Source organism: Pinus tabuliformis, chromosome 3_2 (assembly GCF_031772625.1).
Source record: "Pinus tabuliformis cultivar Carrire ecotype Pingquan chromosome 3_2, CPIR1, whole genome shotgun sequence".
Lineage (NCBI taxonomy): Eukaryota > Viridiplantae > Streptophyta > Pinopsida > Pinales > Pinaceae > Pinus > Pinus tabuliformis.
The window spans coordinates 85,674,790-85,693,374 of record NC_142302.1 but is presented as its reverse complement, the minus strand read 5'-3'; the positions used below and the strand labels follow the sequence as shown (position 1 = coordinate 85,693,374).

Genomic DNA, 18,585 nt, shown 5'->3' with positions numbered 1-18,585 from the left:
TCGTGATCCAACAATAGTCGCGTGGAAAAAGTATCCACAAGTTAATCCAAAATTTGGACCCGAGAAATTATTGGAGCTAGTTTTTTCTTTCAGTTCCGTGAGAGAGGTAGAGGACTGTGGAAACGGTGGAACTAAGAAGTTTTTCAACAATAGTCTTAAATTCCCTTCAGTTCCAGTAAGTGAAGTTCTGCTCTTTTTTTGGAAAATTTAGCAATTTGGGTGTTTTAGAAGGATAGTAATTTGGAGGGGGATGACTGAAACTCGAAGGGAAATTCAAGAAGAAATTCCACCTATGCTTGAGGAGATCGTTTTAGGATTTGAACGACTATCCCTTACACCTGCAACCAAACCACCATTTGTGGTATCAAAACCGCCTACTGACACTGAAAAAGATCTCAAGGATTAGAAAAAGAAGTCCCACATGGCTTTCAAAGTTGGAGGAAGAGGTGGTGGTTGAAGAAGAGGAAGACCAATTGCAAATGAAGTGTTGGAATCTACGCAATGGACGCAAGCTAGATTGGAAGCAATGGAAATGGGAAGAGATGTACATGCTGGAGATGTTAGTGAACCTGAATTTGGAGCTACAAAAGATGAGGAGCTTATAGATGTAACTCCTAAAATGAGATTCTTTAAGTCAGTATTGAGATCCACATCTAAGCCCGGAATTGAAGTTTCAATTTATACAAGAACCTTAAGCCCTGGAGAATTGATAGACTCGATTAATGACATGGAGAAATTCTTTGATTATGAAGAGACAGAAGAAGGAAAGAAGGTGAAGTTTGTTGTCACAAAATTGAAAGGACATGTAGCACGTTGGTGGGTCGAGTGCAGGGTCATCCTATAAGCAGGTTCAGGAACTATTATACAAGGGATTGATTAGAGAGAGTTTAAGTCCTTGTGAAGTGCGAACAATGTTGAGCCCAAAGAAGGATGGAGGCTGGAGAATGTGCACTAATTCAAGAGCAATCAATAAGATTACAATTAGGTACAAATTTCATTTACCTAGAATTGAAGATTTGATGGATTGTTTGAGTGGAGCAAGATATTTTGCAAAATTATATTTAAAAGTGGTTATCATCGAATTAAATTTAGAGATGGGGATGAGTGGAAAACTGCTTTTAAGATAAATGAAGGATTATATGAATGGATTGTAATGCCTTTTGGGTTGTCAAAGGCTCCCAGTATGTTTGTGAGACCCATGAATGAATTTTTGAAAGAATTTATAGGTAAATTTGTAACACTATATATGGATGATATCTTAGATTATAGTAGATCAAAAGAGGAATAGGTGAGACATATAAATTATGTCTTACAGAGCCTACAACAAGAGAAGTTAATGTTAAATTTAAAGAAATGTTCGTTCTTGAAGGAGGAGTTGGTGTATTTGGGTTTTTTTGTTTCTGCTTAGGGGTTAAAGATGGATCCTAAGAATATCAAGGTAATCATGGAGTTGCCTTCACCAAAATGTATCTTTGTGGTAAGAAGTTTTCACGGTCTTGCTGGTTTTTATAGAAAATTCATAAGGAATTTTAGTAAGATCAATGCTTCAATTATTTATACCATAAAGAAGGACAAACAACCATTTAACTGGATTTTTGAAGTAGAAACGAACTTCTAGCTATTGAAGAGAAAGATTACTAAGAAACCTATTTTGATTTTACCTGATTTTAATAAACCTTCTCAAGTGAAGTGTGACACCAGCGGAGAAGCCATTGGAAATATTTTTAGTTAGGAGGATAGACCTGTAGCTTATTTTAGTGAAAAGTTGAAAGATTCAAAGAAGAAATATTCTTCTTATGACAAGGAGTTTTATGAAGTGGTGCAGTCTTCGAAGAAGTGGAGACATTACTTGATGTCTAAGGAGTTAATACTGTATTCAGACCATTCATTAGAGTACATTATGCAATAGCCAAACCTTAACCAGAAGCATGCAAAATGGGTAGAGTACCTTCAAAGTTTTAATTTTGTGTTAAAACATATAGCAGGTCAATTAAACAAAGTAGCAGATGCCTTAAGTAGAAAAAGAATTTTGGTGCAAGAAAGTCAAATTTAAGTATTTGGTTTTGATTTTCTTAAGGAATTATATGAGAAAGACTTATATTTTAAAGAGGATTTTGAAGCTTGTAGAAGTCCTATTTTTTTCAAACAGAAGTGGTTGGATTATTTCATGCAAGAAGCACTGTTATTTAAAAGAAATCAGTTGTGCATACCAAATTGTTCTATGAGAGAAAATTTGATCAACGAAAAACATAGTGGTGGACTTGGAGAACATTTTGGTGCATACAAGACTTATGAGCAGTTGAGCCGGTTTTATTTCTGGCTTAAGATGAGAGCTGAAGTAGAGAAGTATGTGAAGAATTGTAAATTCTGTCAGTATGCAAAAGGAAGCAGCCAAGACACAAGTTTGTATGTTCCATTACCTATTCCAGATAGGCCTTGGGGTATGGTAAGTATGGACTTTGTTTTGGGTTTGCCAAAAACTCAAAGGGGACATGATTCAATTTATGTAGTAGTTGGTAGATTTTCAAAAATGGAAAATTTTATTCCATGTTATAAAACCAATGATGCTACTCATGTTTCTAACTTGTTTTTTAAGGAAATTGTAAGGTTGCATGGGTTACCCAAGAGCATTGTTTCATACAGAGATACCATATTTATTGGTCATTTTTGGAGGACTTTATGGAAGAAGCTATGCACTAAACTAAGTCTCAGTTCTACATATCATCCTCACACTAATGGGTAGACTGAAGTTGTGAACAAAATCTTGGGTAATCTTTCGAGAAGCCTTCCACATGAACATCCAAAATAGTGGGATCAAGTTTTGGCACAGGCTAAGTATGCTTATAATGATTCTCCTAACAGGAGTACAGGGCAAAGTCCATTCCATATAGTTTATGGAATGCACCCAATAGGAGTGACTAAATTGAGAGATTTGGGTAAAGCTGAAATGAGGAGTGCTCTAGGAGAAGATTTTGCTTCAGAGATTCAAGCAGTTCATGAATACGCAAAACAAAAACTACAGAACAAAAACACAAAGTCCAAGAACATAGAAGATTTGAGGAAGAGAGAAGTAAATTTTGAGGTTGGAGATTGGTTTCGGCACACCTAAGGAAGGAAAGATTTCCAAAAAGGGAGTATAACAAATTAAAATTCAAGAAGATAGGACCATGCAGAGTTTTAAGGAAATTTTCTACAAATGCATATGAAATTGAGTTACCCCATGGTATTGGAATATCTCTAAATTTCAATGTTTCTTATTTGTATAGGTTTGAAAAGGAACAGACAAATGACACAACAGAAGAAAAGGAAGAACATGAGGTGGATTGGGTAAAACAGTTACTTGCAACAAAGACATTGCAACCAGAGAATATATTGGATAAAAGAGTGTTTAAGAAGATAAGGGGACATGAGTATTTTCAGTACTTGTTCAAGTGGAAAGATCAACCAATTGCTGATGCTACCTGGGTGACAGAAACCATGTTATAGAAGTTGGGTTGTTCTGTAGAAGAGCCCATGGACAGGAGCCCATGAAGAATTTTGTCTTGAGGAGTCTGATGTAGGAGCATGAGGCTTAAAGACAAAAAACTTCATTTTATTCCAAAAAATCCAAAAAAAAATTATAGGCAAAGGAGTGGGATCCTTTAGCTGTCAGTTTAGAAAGTTTTCTAGATAGTAATTGAGCTAGAATATAGGTATTTGAACGATTTTGTAATTAGTTCAAGTAGTTTAGACTTAGTTGAGATTGTCGAGGAGAATAGAGCAGCTTAGGTATTCATCTAAGATTAGATAGATTCGATCTATTGATTGAGAATCGAATTGTTGGATGTAAAGTATTTATGTATGTTTTGAACTATTATAAGAGGATTTGGCTGGATTTGGTTATGCAGAATTAGATTGTAAAAGAATTGGATGATCTCTATATCTCTGTGTATTTTTTGCATGAAAGGTTAAATCTCAAAGGTTTCGATTCCTTCAAAACATTTCCATGTATTGTTAATTTACAGTTGGCCTTTAGAATTCAAGGTTGATAATGTAACTTTGTCTTATCATGATTGATTGTTTATTTCTGTGTAATGGGATCATCGGGATATGTTTAAAGAAAATATGGTTTAACAAAGTCTAAACTTGGCGGAAGGGAAAAACTTGGCGGAATGGAGGAAAACTCGATAAAGAACGAGAGAGCCTAAGAAAGAAGCCTTGAGTCATCTGATCGACAGAACTGTTAGATCTACGGTAGTCACATGCAAATCAATGTCAAGATTTAGTGCAAAACCAAATGTGATATTTTATCAAATTGGGTTAATAGTGCAGTTGATTTAGGCCGTCCAATTAAAGGAGAGAGATCCAACTGATATCGCATGGAAAAGGAGAGAGATCCAACGGATATCGCATGGAAAAGTGAATGGTGTTCAATAGAATTTTCAGACCCGATGAACAATTCAATTATGGCTTAATTCCGTAGAAGTCCGGAAATCATAACCGTCCATTGTGGAGACCACGATCCAACGATAGTCATGTTGAAAAAGTATCCAAGGGTTAATTCAGACTTCGGACCCGAGAAATTATAAGGTGCAACTTGTTTTTTCTTTCGATTCCCTTACAGAGGTAGAGGACTGTGGAAAAGGCAGAACTGAGAAGTTTTTCAATAGCAGTGTTAAATTTCCTTTGTTTCCGGTAAGTGAAGTTTTCATATTTTCCAGGCAAATTTAGCAATCCGGTTGTTTTTCAAGGATAGTTAAGTTTGAAGGTGGATGACTGAAACTCCAAGGGAAATTCAGGAAGAACTTCCACGTGCGCTTGAGGAGATGTCCCTTACACCTCCAATCAGACCACGAGATTTGTAGCCAAGGTTTTTAGTTGGTTTTTTCTATGGTACTTGCTGACGTTGGGGTGTTTTTATTATTTTTGAACTAGACACTTAGTATCATTTCTGTGAGAGGGAGGAGAGGGAGGAGGCAGGAGCACCAACAACAACAAGACACTTTATAATATAAAGTTTATAATACACTTTATAGGGTGCTTTTTCCATTTCAAAATGACTCAACATCAACTAATTACAAGTATTGTGGAACTCTAGGTACACCATTGACTGGGTTAAGGGACTCTCTTTATTACATTTTCCATTCTTAACAAATTGGATGAAGCTCATACTTTCACTCAAAGTGGTTTTCAACAAATCACATACAGTCACATCGATATGGAGCAGAATCACATCAAAGATATCTTTTAAATGAAAAGGTAAAGACAGCTATAAGAGTCATTTTGTTATGCTGCATACAAACATGATTCCACCATTAACACATGCAGTATTTCCATTTCTAAGCCCCAGTTATCTTCCAGAGATCGAGACTACATACCGATTTGAAATGGTTAATCATAAATAACAAGTTTTCGAAAGTTTTAATATCTTTCTGAGGACTACTTTTTATGATTTTTTTAGATTATGAATCCTCTTGGAATTGCATAACAGATCTTAATACTGAACAGAAGATAAAAATATGTAACCTGTACTCTTTCTTAAAAATCTATAACCTGTGCTCTCCTTATATATATATATATATATATAAAGGTTAGCATTTTTTTTCTCCCGGAAAAAAATGAGATACAGGTAGAGACACCCATCGCCACAATGAAATACCACGTATAACCTTTTCTATGAATCGTAGAGGCTTCACCACATCCGAACGGATGCATTTCTCGACTCATACGTTATCCCAAATTATCTTTGAACATCGTTCTTTCCGGTAGTACTCAAATAAGAGTTTTATAACCACAGTAATAGTAAGAAATGTTATAAATAGATACCGCTGGTTACATTGTTTCCTCGCAATCGCATTCTGCTTCTGCTTCTGCTTCGCATTCTGAGCGCTCCTCCTTACTGGTTCGCGATTAGATTCGAAAAACTGCTCCGATCGACAGACCGTGGTGTTAAATTTTTATCATCAATCGTTTGAAGGACGTTGAAGCCATGCTGCAAGCTATAAATATTTTGTGCCATTGTTGGAGCAGACGGGATGAAGATGAATCTCTCGTCGAGATGCTTTATGAATTTCGGGAGGAGATTGGTAAAGGACGGTTGGGAGTGGTACACAAATGCATTGACAGGACAACAGGAGAGCAATTCGCGTGTAAAAAGATGCCCGCGACCAATAATGCATTGAATGAAATGAATATATTGCAAACTCGTCTACCCGGGGGACACCCAGGAATCTTGAAGCCCATAGCCCACTACCTGCAGGAAAGGGTGGGGAAATATGGCTCGTCAAAGAATGTGTACATGATTTCAGAGCTGTGTGATGGGAGAGATCTCCAGCGTTTTATTGACGCCTATGGCGCCGTTCCTGAGAGACTAGCAGCCCCAATTATCCAATCTCTTGTCCAATCGCTTCAATACTGCCACTCATGGAAAATCATTCACAGAGACGTAAAGCCATCGAGTATTTTTATTACAAACACTGCAAAGAATGCCAACCCATGTTCATGGGTTTTTAAACTTGGGAATTTTGATAGGTCAATTTGGAATGGTACGTTGCAGAAATTTTCTTGAAGATTTATTTGTAAATTTTGCAGTCCCTTGGAGTACATTGATGGATTATTTATTTTTGCAGGTCGGCAAAATGCAGTCATTATAATGGATAACGTGGAGACATTGGTATATTCTGCTCCAGAGATATTGGGCGGAAGTGTGTACTCGTACGAGATTGACATTTGGAGCGCAGGAGCGGTGTTGTACCGTCTCCTCTTCGGAAGGACACCTTTTTATGCAGTGGACGATGCGGCGGTCATGTATGAGCAAATACAAAATACAGAACCAAAGCTGAGTGACCCCTTCTTGCCCTCCATATCGAAATCCGCAAAGGAACTCGTCCTTGGAATGCTGCAGAAGGACAGCGCGCGCCGATTTTCTTGCGATCAAATCTTGCGTGAGTTTTTATTTTCTTTCCAGTTTCTTGATATCCAAACATTATTTAGGATGGGCGAGGTACTAAATACTATTTAAACGTGATGATTCAAATCTTGAGTGAGATTTTATTTTCTTTACTTTGTTTAAGATGGTCCAAACTTTGTTGAGGATGGGCGAGGTACTAAATTATTGTTTAAACGTGATGATTGGAATGATGTAGATCATCCCTGGATCTTGGAGAATGCAGTAAAACGGGACGTGGCTTCCAGCTCCACCATTAACACATAGATTGTGTCTACCAGCGGGAAAGATGCTGGCATGGCGAATACAGATGATGAAGATTGACCAGTCGATAGTCTGTAATGGAAATTTGCTTTCATCATATGATATCCCCGCATATTGAGATTTAGCTATGAATCAAATGTAGTCAATAGTTAGTCCGTGATCTGCTATGCTATACAATGTGCACAGTGCACGCCATTGAAGACCATTGGAAGGGTTTTATAGTTCTTCTATTTTTGACATCCATTTTATACACGTACATTTGAATAAATCATTGAATTATCTTTAAACAGTTTATATCTGAGAATTATTTTCAATTTAAATATGATCTTCAAGATTAAATGCAATCTAAGCAAACGGTTCATGATTTAATCCGATATAATGTTCTGTAGTTATAGAGAACCATCTATCCATTTTGCTTCACATAATATCGCTATGGAGATTTTTTTTTGATTGTGCTAAAGAAATAGATACGATCAGAATTAAAATTCAGACGGAAGTGATAAAGGGATTGAATCGTTAAATCCATACTCCGAGATGTGCACCTACAACTAACGGTCCTGGGTTCATTATCATCCTCACACTTATATCCCAATGACTCGTGAGGAGAAATACTTATGTTGCATGTAATTAGAAGGTTAGCATGCTAGGACGATTTTCTTTTTTTTATATTGCATGAAATATTTATTTCTGAACATGTATATTGGTGTGCTATGCTTTGAATATGTATGATAATATTGCATGAAGCACTCGTAAACCTGATGACAGGTATGCCACATTTACCATTGATGATTAATCAATATGATCTTTCGATGAACATCCAGGAACTCTATCATATGTTTGGATGCATTGTTAGACGCCTTAGATGTCCATGTTTTTCTGTTGACAAAATTCATGTTAGGATGTGTTTTCTGTATAGATTTTTTGTGGTTGGTGTAATCATCGTCTTAGTATTTTCGAGGAATCAACTTAGTATTAGCTGGCAATTTGGTGAAGAATGGGGAAATGCACTTAAGAGGAAGATGTTTCAGCTTAGAAATTAGGAAGTTTTTGAAATGAAAAAGGGTGTGTGAAAACGATCTTAAAGTTAATATTTAAAGGGAAAAGAGATGTAACTTAATATTATCGTATTTTTCACACTTGAGAAGAGATGCAAAATTAGCTCTTACATGAGACGAGAGAAGTTTAATAATTGAATCATTGAAAATGTTACAATGATATGCATTATAAAAGAGGTTTCATGTATATTCTTGATGTTGATAGTTTTATGATGAAATGCTATGATATTTTACCATTTTATGATTATAGTGTTTGTGATTTTGAATTATGTATTTGGTTAAGAAAAATAGTTAAGATCAATATTCATTTATTTTTGTACCATTCTCTTGGGAACAATTCTTAGGATTCCATCATGCATTGTATGCTTTCAAACATTAATAACTATAAAGAGGTAGTTCTTTTTTTTTCTTCCAGAATAGGATGACAATGTTTATTGTGATTTTGATGACCAACTAATGGTGGTAGTAAGATTTTTGTTGATGGGGTTATTAGAATCTTGGGTGATTGGGATCATGAATGTTGAAGGTAGTAGTAAGAACCCTCAATGCTAGATTTCAAATGATATTTGGTAGCGTTTTAAGTCTAGGAGTCTCCATTACACTAGGGTTAATAAATCGAGAATATGATCTATGATAATCCTTTGGGATATGTTTCAATTAATTGGAAAATATTCCACTTTAAATGTGGTTTCCATCACTTTGAATTGGGTGGTAGTAAGGTCCCAATGATAGAATCTTATTGAAAAGTAGTTTTTAGAATTTTGAGACTAATTATCTCAACCCTTAGACAATCTAAAAGTTTATTTTGTATTGAAGTATTTAAATATGATCTTTTAGTTATTTCAAATGATGATATATTGACATGTTTGTGATCCCATGTTAAAATTTGTTATCTTGTATACAAAATATATTTTAAATATATGATTGATGATTATAAATTTGGATTGCTAATATTTTTATACATAAAAATTGAAATTACAATGTAAAATGTATGTTAAGTCTTGTAATTTTTTTTCCTTACAACATTCAATGAAAAAAGAAAAAGAATAAGAAGAATAATGTGCCATGATCTACTTACAAAGAAATCCATCATAAAGGGATATATGATATTGACACTCAATAGTATCCAATTGTGAGATCACTTAGGTCTAAAATAACAAAGTAATGAAATGAAGATGCTCTCTAAACAATGAAATTCATATATACTCATTATTATAGGCTACTTATATATGTGACTAAGTTAGAGAGATAATGACTATAAAACCTCGAAGCCATGGCATTCCTATGATCCAAACTCTTATTAAATGTGTAGGTGGTTTCAACATTACCCATGACAATGTTCACTATCTATCAATGGAGTAATGAGCTGAAACCTTTCTATGAATTTCCAAAACCTCATACTATTATGTTATTGTAATAGCCCCCGCCAATCATCACCATAACATCGATTAAGAGGGGGTGGTTACTACACTAACCCAAGATCCAAGGTGTCAATATGGAAATGGGGTCTAAAAAGTTCAATCTCTTCAACTCACATAAATATTGATTTTGACATCACCACTGTGTTTGTCTCTCTAAGATGATTGTGGTGATACAAAACTTTACTTCAATCTTACCTTCACATTAAGAGGTGTGATCATTTCAATTTTGGCGAATTATAGAGCATCGCATCATCATCTTAGCCAGATGGCTATACCCCCTGTGTGGCCTCCTAGTGTTGTAAGTAAAATAGTTCATGGTTTCTGAACTATTCATCGGTTAGGATTCCATGACCATGCGCATTGCATTAAATTACAACCTTATACATATATGCATGGTGATATATTTATATATATCGCCGACCACCCTATAGGCCATTATATATGAAAAACTTCCCATATCCTGGGTCCCGTTATCCGACCCATTTCATTTATGTGCTTAATTTTTTTCTCTATGACTGACCTTATGGGTTGACCCATTTGTGGTTCCATACATCTACACAAATGATTAAGCTATCAAGTTTGTGTGTATGCCGCCACATCGTGGGCTAATATCACCCCACTTATTTAAGCATGCACCCCTCTCTATACTTCTGGGTAATAGCCTATAGGCTTACATTCCCTAGCAGGACCTCCCCCAAATACTACCAATGCTTCCAATTGGTCCTCACTGACATCAAACTAATGACCTTGCCAACTTAGCACAGTCCTTGTCAACCCGACTCCTTCCTTTGAGTGACTTTCTATGGACTTCCAAGATGCGACCCCTCCGAGCTTACATCATCCTCGACCCTTTTGTAATTTTTGATAACCTCCATCGCTTAATCTTGACCGCTGATTATACTAGACTTACATTAAGTTATTCTATAATATTATGGCTATGAATCTGTCCTTGAAGCTAGCCCTTACTCGGCTTGGTACATCCCTCCTTGACCATGGATAAGGATAAAAGTTAAGGGAATGATATAAGGCCTCCGCCTAAGATATTTGCAAATGGATTCAACCATGGTCAAGGAGGGATGTACCAAACACGTAATCTTGTTGGTTTCTTCACTCTCACAAACACGTGACTGTTTTTTCTCTATTCCATTATACTGGACTTACATTAAGTTATTCTATAATATTATGGCTATGAATCTGTCCTTGAAGCTAGCCCTTAATCGGCTTTGTACATCCCTCCTTGACCATGGATAAGGATAAAAGTTAAGGGAATGATATAAGGCCTCCGCCTAAGACATTTGCAAAGGGATTCAACCATGGTTCAACCATGGTGGTTCCGTAAATACCTACACGCATGCCAAGTCTCAAACATCACTTATTATGGCTATGCGAAGCTCACACTAGTGGTATTCCTTCTAAGCCTATGAATAGATCATCCTTGAAGGTTTTTTTATGGCAAAAATAAAAACATGAAACAAGGACTTCCACATTAAGCCATTCAAAACTTGTAGTCTCCTTGATTCCTTAATAACTTATGGAAATAGGTCAATCTTAGTCCATATATCCAAAGGAAACCCTTGAAGGTCCAATCAACATGACAAGCTTAAAATGATGACCAAAAGGCTACAAAGGAATCAACACTACTCAAATAAATAAGGAATTATCTCGCTCAATTAAATTACAAGCATCGTCTATAAGCACCGTCACTTAACTAGTGATAGCACAAGCTTGCAATCATCTCATTCAGTTGAATAGGAATTCTAGGCAAATTGACCACAAAATTTCCCAATATATGGATACCCATTATGGAGTACTAAGAAAATTTATCACCATGGCTAAAACCAATCTTTTAAGCATAGATTTTCCCATGCCATATCCACACAAAGATAACACACTCATCCTTGTGACTTCAATCTTAACAAGTGCATCACAAGGGTGAATCTTTGTATGGAATACATAAATTTTAAACCAATTCATTGAAGCTCATGAGGTTGTTCCTCACATAAAACTAGATGAAAATGTATTAAATTGAGCCCTTAATAAAACGAATGTCCATACCTTACACCAAGGAATGCATCATTGAAGGTTTGAAGAAGGATCTTATATAAGCAACAGGTAAATGAGGATAAATGAATAAATCCTCCATATTGCTACCTTGCTACACAACAAGGCAACACATGATTTAAATCAAAATAATTAACATATTTCAATAAAGAAGAAGAATTCTCATGATAATAGTGTTGTAACAAACTAGTATTCTTACATGATATACCAACACCCTTAAAACAATAACATGATATACCATTCAATTCCATAAGTATGTACAAGACAATCATGCCTCATGTATTAATAAAATCATTCCAAACCATAAATACAAGGAACATTCATTAACATAAATAATACATTAGAAACACTTATGAATGTTTGGGCAGCTCAGTCCAGGATTATGAATCTCCACCCAACCATATATAGTTGCAACCTGTTTTCACTTGCATTTATCACCCCTAAGCTAGATTATAGTGCTTGAGGTGGAGTGATTTCTCGAAAGGAAAAAAAAACTATGTTTTTAGTTGAAAAGGATGTTATAAGGATGCAACACCTTCACACAATAACTATGTAGATTTCCTCTTAGTCTTTGAGACTTATAGTTAAGATTAACATCCTTATCACGATACCATATAATAGAGAATTATCAATTCACTGTCAATATATAAGAATCCACGCAACAAGATGTTTCTTCAGTGGATAATCTAATGCTATATAGAAGGAATCACTTCTTAAGGTGATTCATTAGTGAGAAAAATACCTATGTTTTTCCCCCAAGGAAATCTTGTTGGTTTCTTCACTCTCACAAACACGTGATTGTTTTTTCCCTATTCCATTAGGTTTGTAAAAACCCTCGTGAAAATTCCATGTAAAAGTATATAAATACCATAGATGATGGGACATGTATTCCAAGCTGAATGGTGGACAAGACATCTTAGTGGGTGTTCATTTGGTTGTTTATGGCTAAGCAAATTGGAAAAGTCAAAGGCAAAGGCATTATGAGGAAAAAAGGTATTTTGGCACATTTATTTATGAAAATAATGGAAATTAGGAGAAAAGGAAGGTGAAAGGTAACAGGTTGCATTTGAAGAGGAAATTGAAGGAAAATAATGGAAAATGGAGACAATAGAGTCCTCATTGGTAAAAGGGCTTTTGAGGATTAGTGGGCAAGGCTTGATCAGTTTAGTTTTGGATCTATTTTATTATTCTCTCTCTCTCTCTCATACTCTTGGACAATTAGAATTTTCTTAGAGAAGTTTGGGATTGGAGCAAGAAGGAATAGAAGGCAAGAGGAAGCAAGGATCAAGTAGGGAAATACAAGATCAAGCAGCTGCAACAAGCTTCATTGTAGGTATATACTTGCATGTGTATTTTCCTTGATAGAATTGGCATGCATGGTATTGCATATTGTTCTTTTATATCATGGCATGGGTTTTTTGAGGTGTAACAATGTTTTACGGCCTAGCCTTGCCATTTCTGGATAGCCATGGTGTCATGGGGTTCTCATGTGTGGTTGAGCTTGATTGTTGGACGGATTCGAGGTTGAGTGAGGTGGTTCTCTGAAATGATAGAACACATGGCCTAGAAACCCTTGAACCAGATTGTGGGTTATGGTAAAGCAAGATCTTGTGTTGCCTCAAATGTCCTAGAAATCCTTGACGGTGAATGGCAAGATATACGGTAAAGCCTAGAGTTGGTTTGATCTCCATTGGTCCTAGTAATCCCAAGTTTGGAACATGCGGTAAATCATGGAGAGTGGGTATCGGTTTAGGGCCTATTGATCTAGGTTTGGATTGCGGTAAAGCCTGAGAGACTAGGAGACACGAAAATTCCTTAGAGTGTAGGTAAGGAAATGCGGTGGAATCCATGCTTGTTTGGCCTAGTGATCGAATGAAGATCACAGTAAAGCGAGTTATGATGTGTCTATTATTTTGGCCTAGTGATCCAATATGGATTATAATAAATCCTAGTTTCTATTGACGAGGGTGAGGTGGTCTAGCCTCGATATGCCATGGTTGAGTTCTTTGGTTTGAGTCCCACATTCATGCTTGGAATATGGCATGAGGGTGAATGGTTGAAGAGAGATTTGGCTCATCCATTCTATGGTCGGGTGGAATGTGGTAGTCCCATCTCTGGTTGTTCATTGTATTCATTCATGAGAAACCTTTTCTCTTTATATCCATGTGAAAATGTATTGATGCATATGTGGATTTTAATGGCTGATATGTTTATGGTATTTATGTTCCTATTATGCTAGTTATATGGACATTTTATGACAACAGCTGTGTATGGCTCTTAGCATGTTTGTACTTATACATGAATGGATAATGTGTCTATGACCTAATAGATGTATATGGAGAAAATGAGATGATGGAACAATGGTTTATAGAGATTCTCAGATAATTATGACATCCCTACACTTAATTATGTTGTTTACACATGTAGGTTTCACGTCGATGATATGTTTGACGAAATGGTTGTCATATCTAGTAGGGGTCTGGTTAAGGTCTTGTTGAGTTTATTTCTTTTGTTTCATTGTTCCCTTGTGCTTTACTATATTCTGAGCTTTCAGTCCATTCTAGTGGCGTGGGTTCTTGGCCTGAAAAAGTGGCTTAAATCTAAGGGATGTTGGTATAGAACTGGAAAATTTACTCCATAGTCACTAGTAGGGAAGCCTATGAGAGCAACTTTAGGTCTCTAGATGCTCTGTTTCTCACAGCATGAGAGTCACTATGGCCTTAGAGGTCTAGAACAATAGTGGCACCCAAGAACAGGCTTTCTGAGTGGCTGACTTGTCGTCTGAGGGTTTTGTTGATGATGTTGGATGACTGCGTGTGATGTTTTGTCGATTCCAATTCATTAAGGTTACCTAGGAGGTAGAATATAATAATAGTAACCTCTTATCTCTTGTTTACCATGGTTGGCATGGTTACCTGGGTGGATGTGGGATGAGGGTGTTACAAAGTGGTATCAGAGTAGGTTGCACTTTCTTTGGGTCATATCTGATACTACAGAGTGGTATCAGAGTAGGGTTCAACTCTCAGATTGGATGGTTTGAATGTGTTAGTCATGCATGCATTCCAATTGAAAATGTGTCTTCAACACTTGTATTTCATGTGCTTCTTGCATTTTCTTGACGATTGATTAGGGTTGTAGTATGGTTATCATGGAGAATTTGATCATTGATGATTGATTTTGTGGAATGAATTTGTCATGAGTATGCGAATGGTTGCATATGGATTATATGGCACTTACATGTTGATTATATATTGCATACTTGCATCCTTGTACGTTAGGTTACATTCTTGTAGGCTTGATTACATGTATCAACCTTGTAGGTTGATTATAAGAATTGATCTCTTATGCTCGCGAACATGCATCTATGTGTGTGTGTAGTTGATTTGGCATTGCATATGTACACTTTTGGTTGTGTGTGGCAGTGTGTACAATGGAGTAATGGTTGTTTCCATGCATGATGTCATTGTTAGTTTGACAACGAATTTGGGTAAATGTAGTTAAACAGTTTTGTAACGAGTAATTTAGTTATGTATGTAACGGTAGTTATTCACATGAATATATCGAATGCTCATGTAGAGGAAAATTCATTCTTGAATAAAGCAGATACAAATTCAGTTTTATATTTCTTGGTCTTCTCCCATTTTCTTGCTATTCTTTCTTCAATCTCTGCTATTATTTCAGCAAGTGGTATCAGAGCCGTGAGTCCAACACCTGGGCGTGTGGCTGTATCAGCGTGAGAGCCTCGAAATCGTTGCTGAAGAACCGTTCCAGTGACCAAAACTGAAGCGGGAAAGGCTGTGCGTGAGGGAGATTGCTGTGTAGCGTCCGTTCCAGTGACCAAAACCCTGCGTGACGGAGACGTGAGGCTGAAGAACCGTTCCAGTGACCAAAACTGAAGCGTGAAAGGCTGTGCGTGAGGGAGATTGCTGTGTAGCGCTGTGTAGCGTGAGGCGTTTTTTTTTAAAGACCCTGTAGACGTGCTGTCCCTGCGTGAAGAACCAGAAGAGCCAGACTGCTGCGTATTGTTTTTTTAAAAGAAGGAGAGCCTGCGTTATCTGCCTGCTGGCCTGCATAAAGTTGCAGAGGATTTGTGACAGAGCGTGAAATCCGGGTATTGATCGGAGTTTCCAGACTTGTTTTTTTTCTAGCAGAAATTTAAAAAAAAAAAAAAAACAAAGGCTGAAGATTGAAAAGTTGTGGTTTTTATAAAAATATTGAAAAAAAAAGGAAGGGTTTGCAAAATTTTTTTTTTAAAGACAGCAGCAGATTGAAAAGGTTGTTCAGAATTTTTTTTTTAAGACAGCAGAGTTTGAAAAGGTTGTTTGGTTGTTCAGAATTTTTTTTTAAAGACAACAGAGATTGAAAAGGATGTTGTTTTTTACAAATATTGTAGAAGGAAAAGTTTGCAAGAGATTTGCAAGAATGTTTTGAAACTAGAAAAACAAAAGGGTTTGCAAGAAACAAAGGATTTGAAACTTGTCTTTCTGTTTGATTTGGGGAGGTTATTTGTTTTTTTTTCTTAGAAAGACTGAAACCCTAGGAAGGAGGAAAAATGGCCAAGATGTCGAATGCAAGATTCGAGGTGGAGAAATTCACCAGAAAGGGCAATTTTGCTCTTTGGAAACTGAAGGTTAAGAATCTGCTTGTGCAACAAGGGTTGCACAAGGCATTGGATGGGGTTACTAAGAAACCTACAACCATGACTACTTCAGACTGGGAGGACTTGGATGCCCGAGCTCTCAGTACCATCCGGTTATGTCTAGCGGATGAAGTTCTCTTCAACATCGTTGAAGAGACTACGGCGTCAGGTTTGTGGGAAAAACTTGAAAACCTTTATATGACAAAATCATTAACCAACAGAATTTATCTGAAACGACAATTATACAGTCTTCGAATGAAAGAAGGTTCAAGCGTTGCAAAACATTTGAATGTTTTTAATACACTAATTTGTCAATTAACAGATATGGAAGTCAAAATACAGGAAGAAGATAAAGCCATAACCTTGCTGTGTTCTCTGCCTGAATCATGGGATCACTTCGTAACCTCAATCAGCTTCAGCTCTGCTGATTCTTTGAAGTTCGAATCAGTCGTGGGAGCTCTTCTGTCTGAAGAAGTACGAAGGAAATCCAGCACTGATACAACTGCGTCAGAAGCCATGGTCACTAGAGGACGCTCAAAGGAAAGAGGAGACAAACCAAGGGGGTCTTCCAGGTCGAAATCGAAGGGCAAGAAGTGTAAGGCAAAATGTTGGAACTGCGGTAAGGTTGGACACTTGAAGAAGGACTGTTGGAAACGGAAGGAATCCGAAAACCTGAAGAACGAAGCGAATCAGGCTGATTCAGGTATGGTAGACGAAGTTTTATCTGCTGAAGGTTTGTGTATGATAGATGAAACTTCACCTAAATGTAATGTCTCTCAGAGTTTTGATAGTTGGCTGTTAGACTCTGGTGCTTCGCATCATATGTGCCCACATAGAAACTGGTTTACTTCGTATGAAAATGTAAACGGTAGTTCTGTGTTTATGGGTAACAATATGTCATGTCAGACTGTTGGGATGGGAGATATCAGGATTAAGATGTATGATAACACAGTTAGGACATTAACTAGTGTTAGACATGTACCTGATTTGAAGAAAAATTTAATCTCTTTGGGAGCGTTGGATTCAGATGGTTATAAGTTTACAGGTCAGGATGGCGTCTTGAAGGTCTTCAAAGGTGCTCTTATGGTTATGAAGGCAGAAAAGGTCGGAAATCTTTACAGGTTAAAAGGAAGTACTCAGGTCGGTGAAGCAGCGGTTGCGTCAGAAAAGGAAGAAGCAGGTACTCGTCTGTGTCATCAGCGTTTGGGTCATATGAGCGAGAAAGGTCTTCACATACTGATGAAACCTAAATCTCTTCCCGGTCTGAAATCCTTGAATTTAGATTTCTGTAAACATTGTGTGTATGGAAAACAGTGTAAACAGAGATTTAAAGTTGGCAATCATAATAGTAAAGATGTTTTAGACTACATTCATTCTGATCTGTGGGGGCCTTCCCCTGTTATGTCATATGGAGGTGCATTGTATTTTTTAACGTTCACTGATGATTACTCTCGTAGAGTTTGGGTCTATATGCTAAAAAGGAAAGCTGATGTATTCAATGTCTTTAAACAATTTAAAGTAATGGTAGAGAAAAGAATAGGCAAATCTATTAAATGTCTAAGAACTGACAATGGTGGTGAGTTCACTTCTGTTGAGTTTGAACAATACTGTAAGGATGAGGGCATTGTTAGACACAAAACTGTTGTTTATACTCCTCAGCAAAATGGTGTTGTTGAGCGTATGAATCGGACTCTTATGGAAAGAGCCAAAAGCACGATCGGCAATGCTAACTTGCAAAAGGAGTTGTGGGCAGAAGCAGTATCTACTGCTTGTTATTTAGTTAACAGATCACCTTCAGTAGCGATTGATTGTAAAATTCTTGAAGAAGTTTGGACAGGTCAGTCTTGTGACTATTCTCATTTGAGGATATTTGGCTGTGATGCTTATTCTCTTATTCCGAAAAATCAGCGTTCAAAATTATATCCAAAGTCAAAATGTTATGTCCTTGTTGGGTATGACTATGCAGTGAAAGGATATAGGTTGTGGGATCCTACATTGCGGAAGATAGTCATTAGTAGAGATGTAACATTTGATGAATCCTCTTTGTTAAAATCAAATGTTGAAAGAGTTGAACAGGAACAGGTATCGCCGTGTCAACGAGTTCAGTTGGAGGCTAGATCTTTCGGTGACAGTCGAAAGGAAGGAGAGACTTCTGGAGACAAAGGTGTTGAAGACACAAAGGAAGCCGTTGAAGCTTCTGAACCAGTGCAAGTTTCTGAA

The 18,585-nt window shown here is 36.8% G+C and overlaps 1 protein-coding gene across 1 annotated transcript; it reads left to right on the top strand.

Annotated features, from left to right (window-relative positions):
- The first annotated feature begins 526 nt into the window (after window positions 1-526).
- Window positions 527-7,192, top strand: LOC149179960 (calcium-dependent protein kinase 21-like). Its single transcript, XM_089413714.1, has 4 exons — window positions 527-633; window positions 6,010-6,524; window positions 6,609-6,923; window positions 7,053-7,192. Exons 1-4 carry the CDS (start codon window positions 527-529, stop codon window positions 7,190-7,192), a joined length of 1,077 nt encoding a protein of 358 aa, XP_089269840.1.
- Window positions 7,193-18,585: the final 11,393 nt, after the last annotated feature.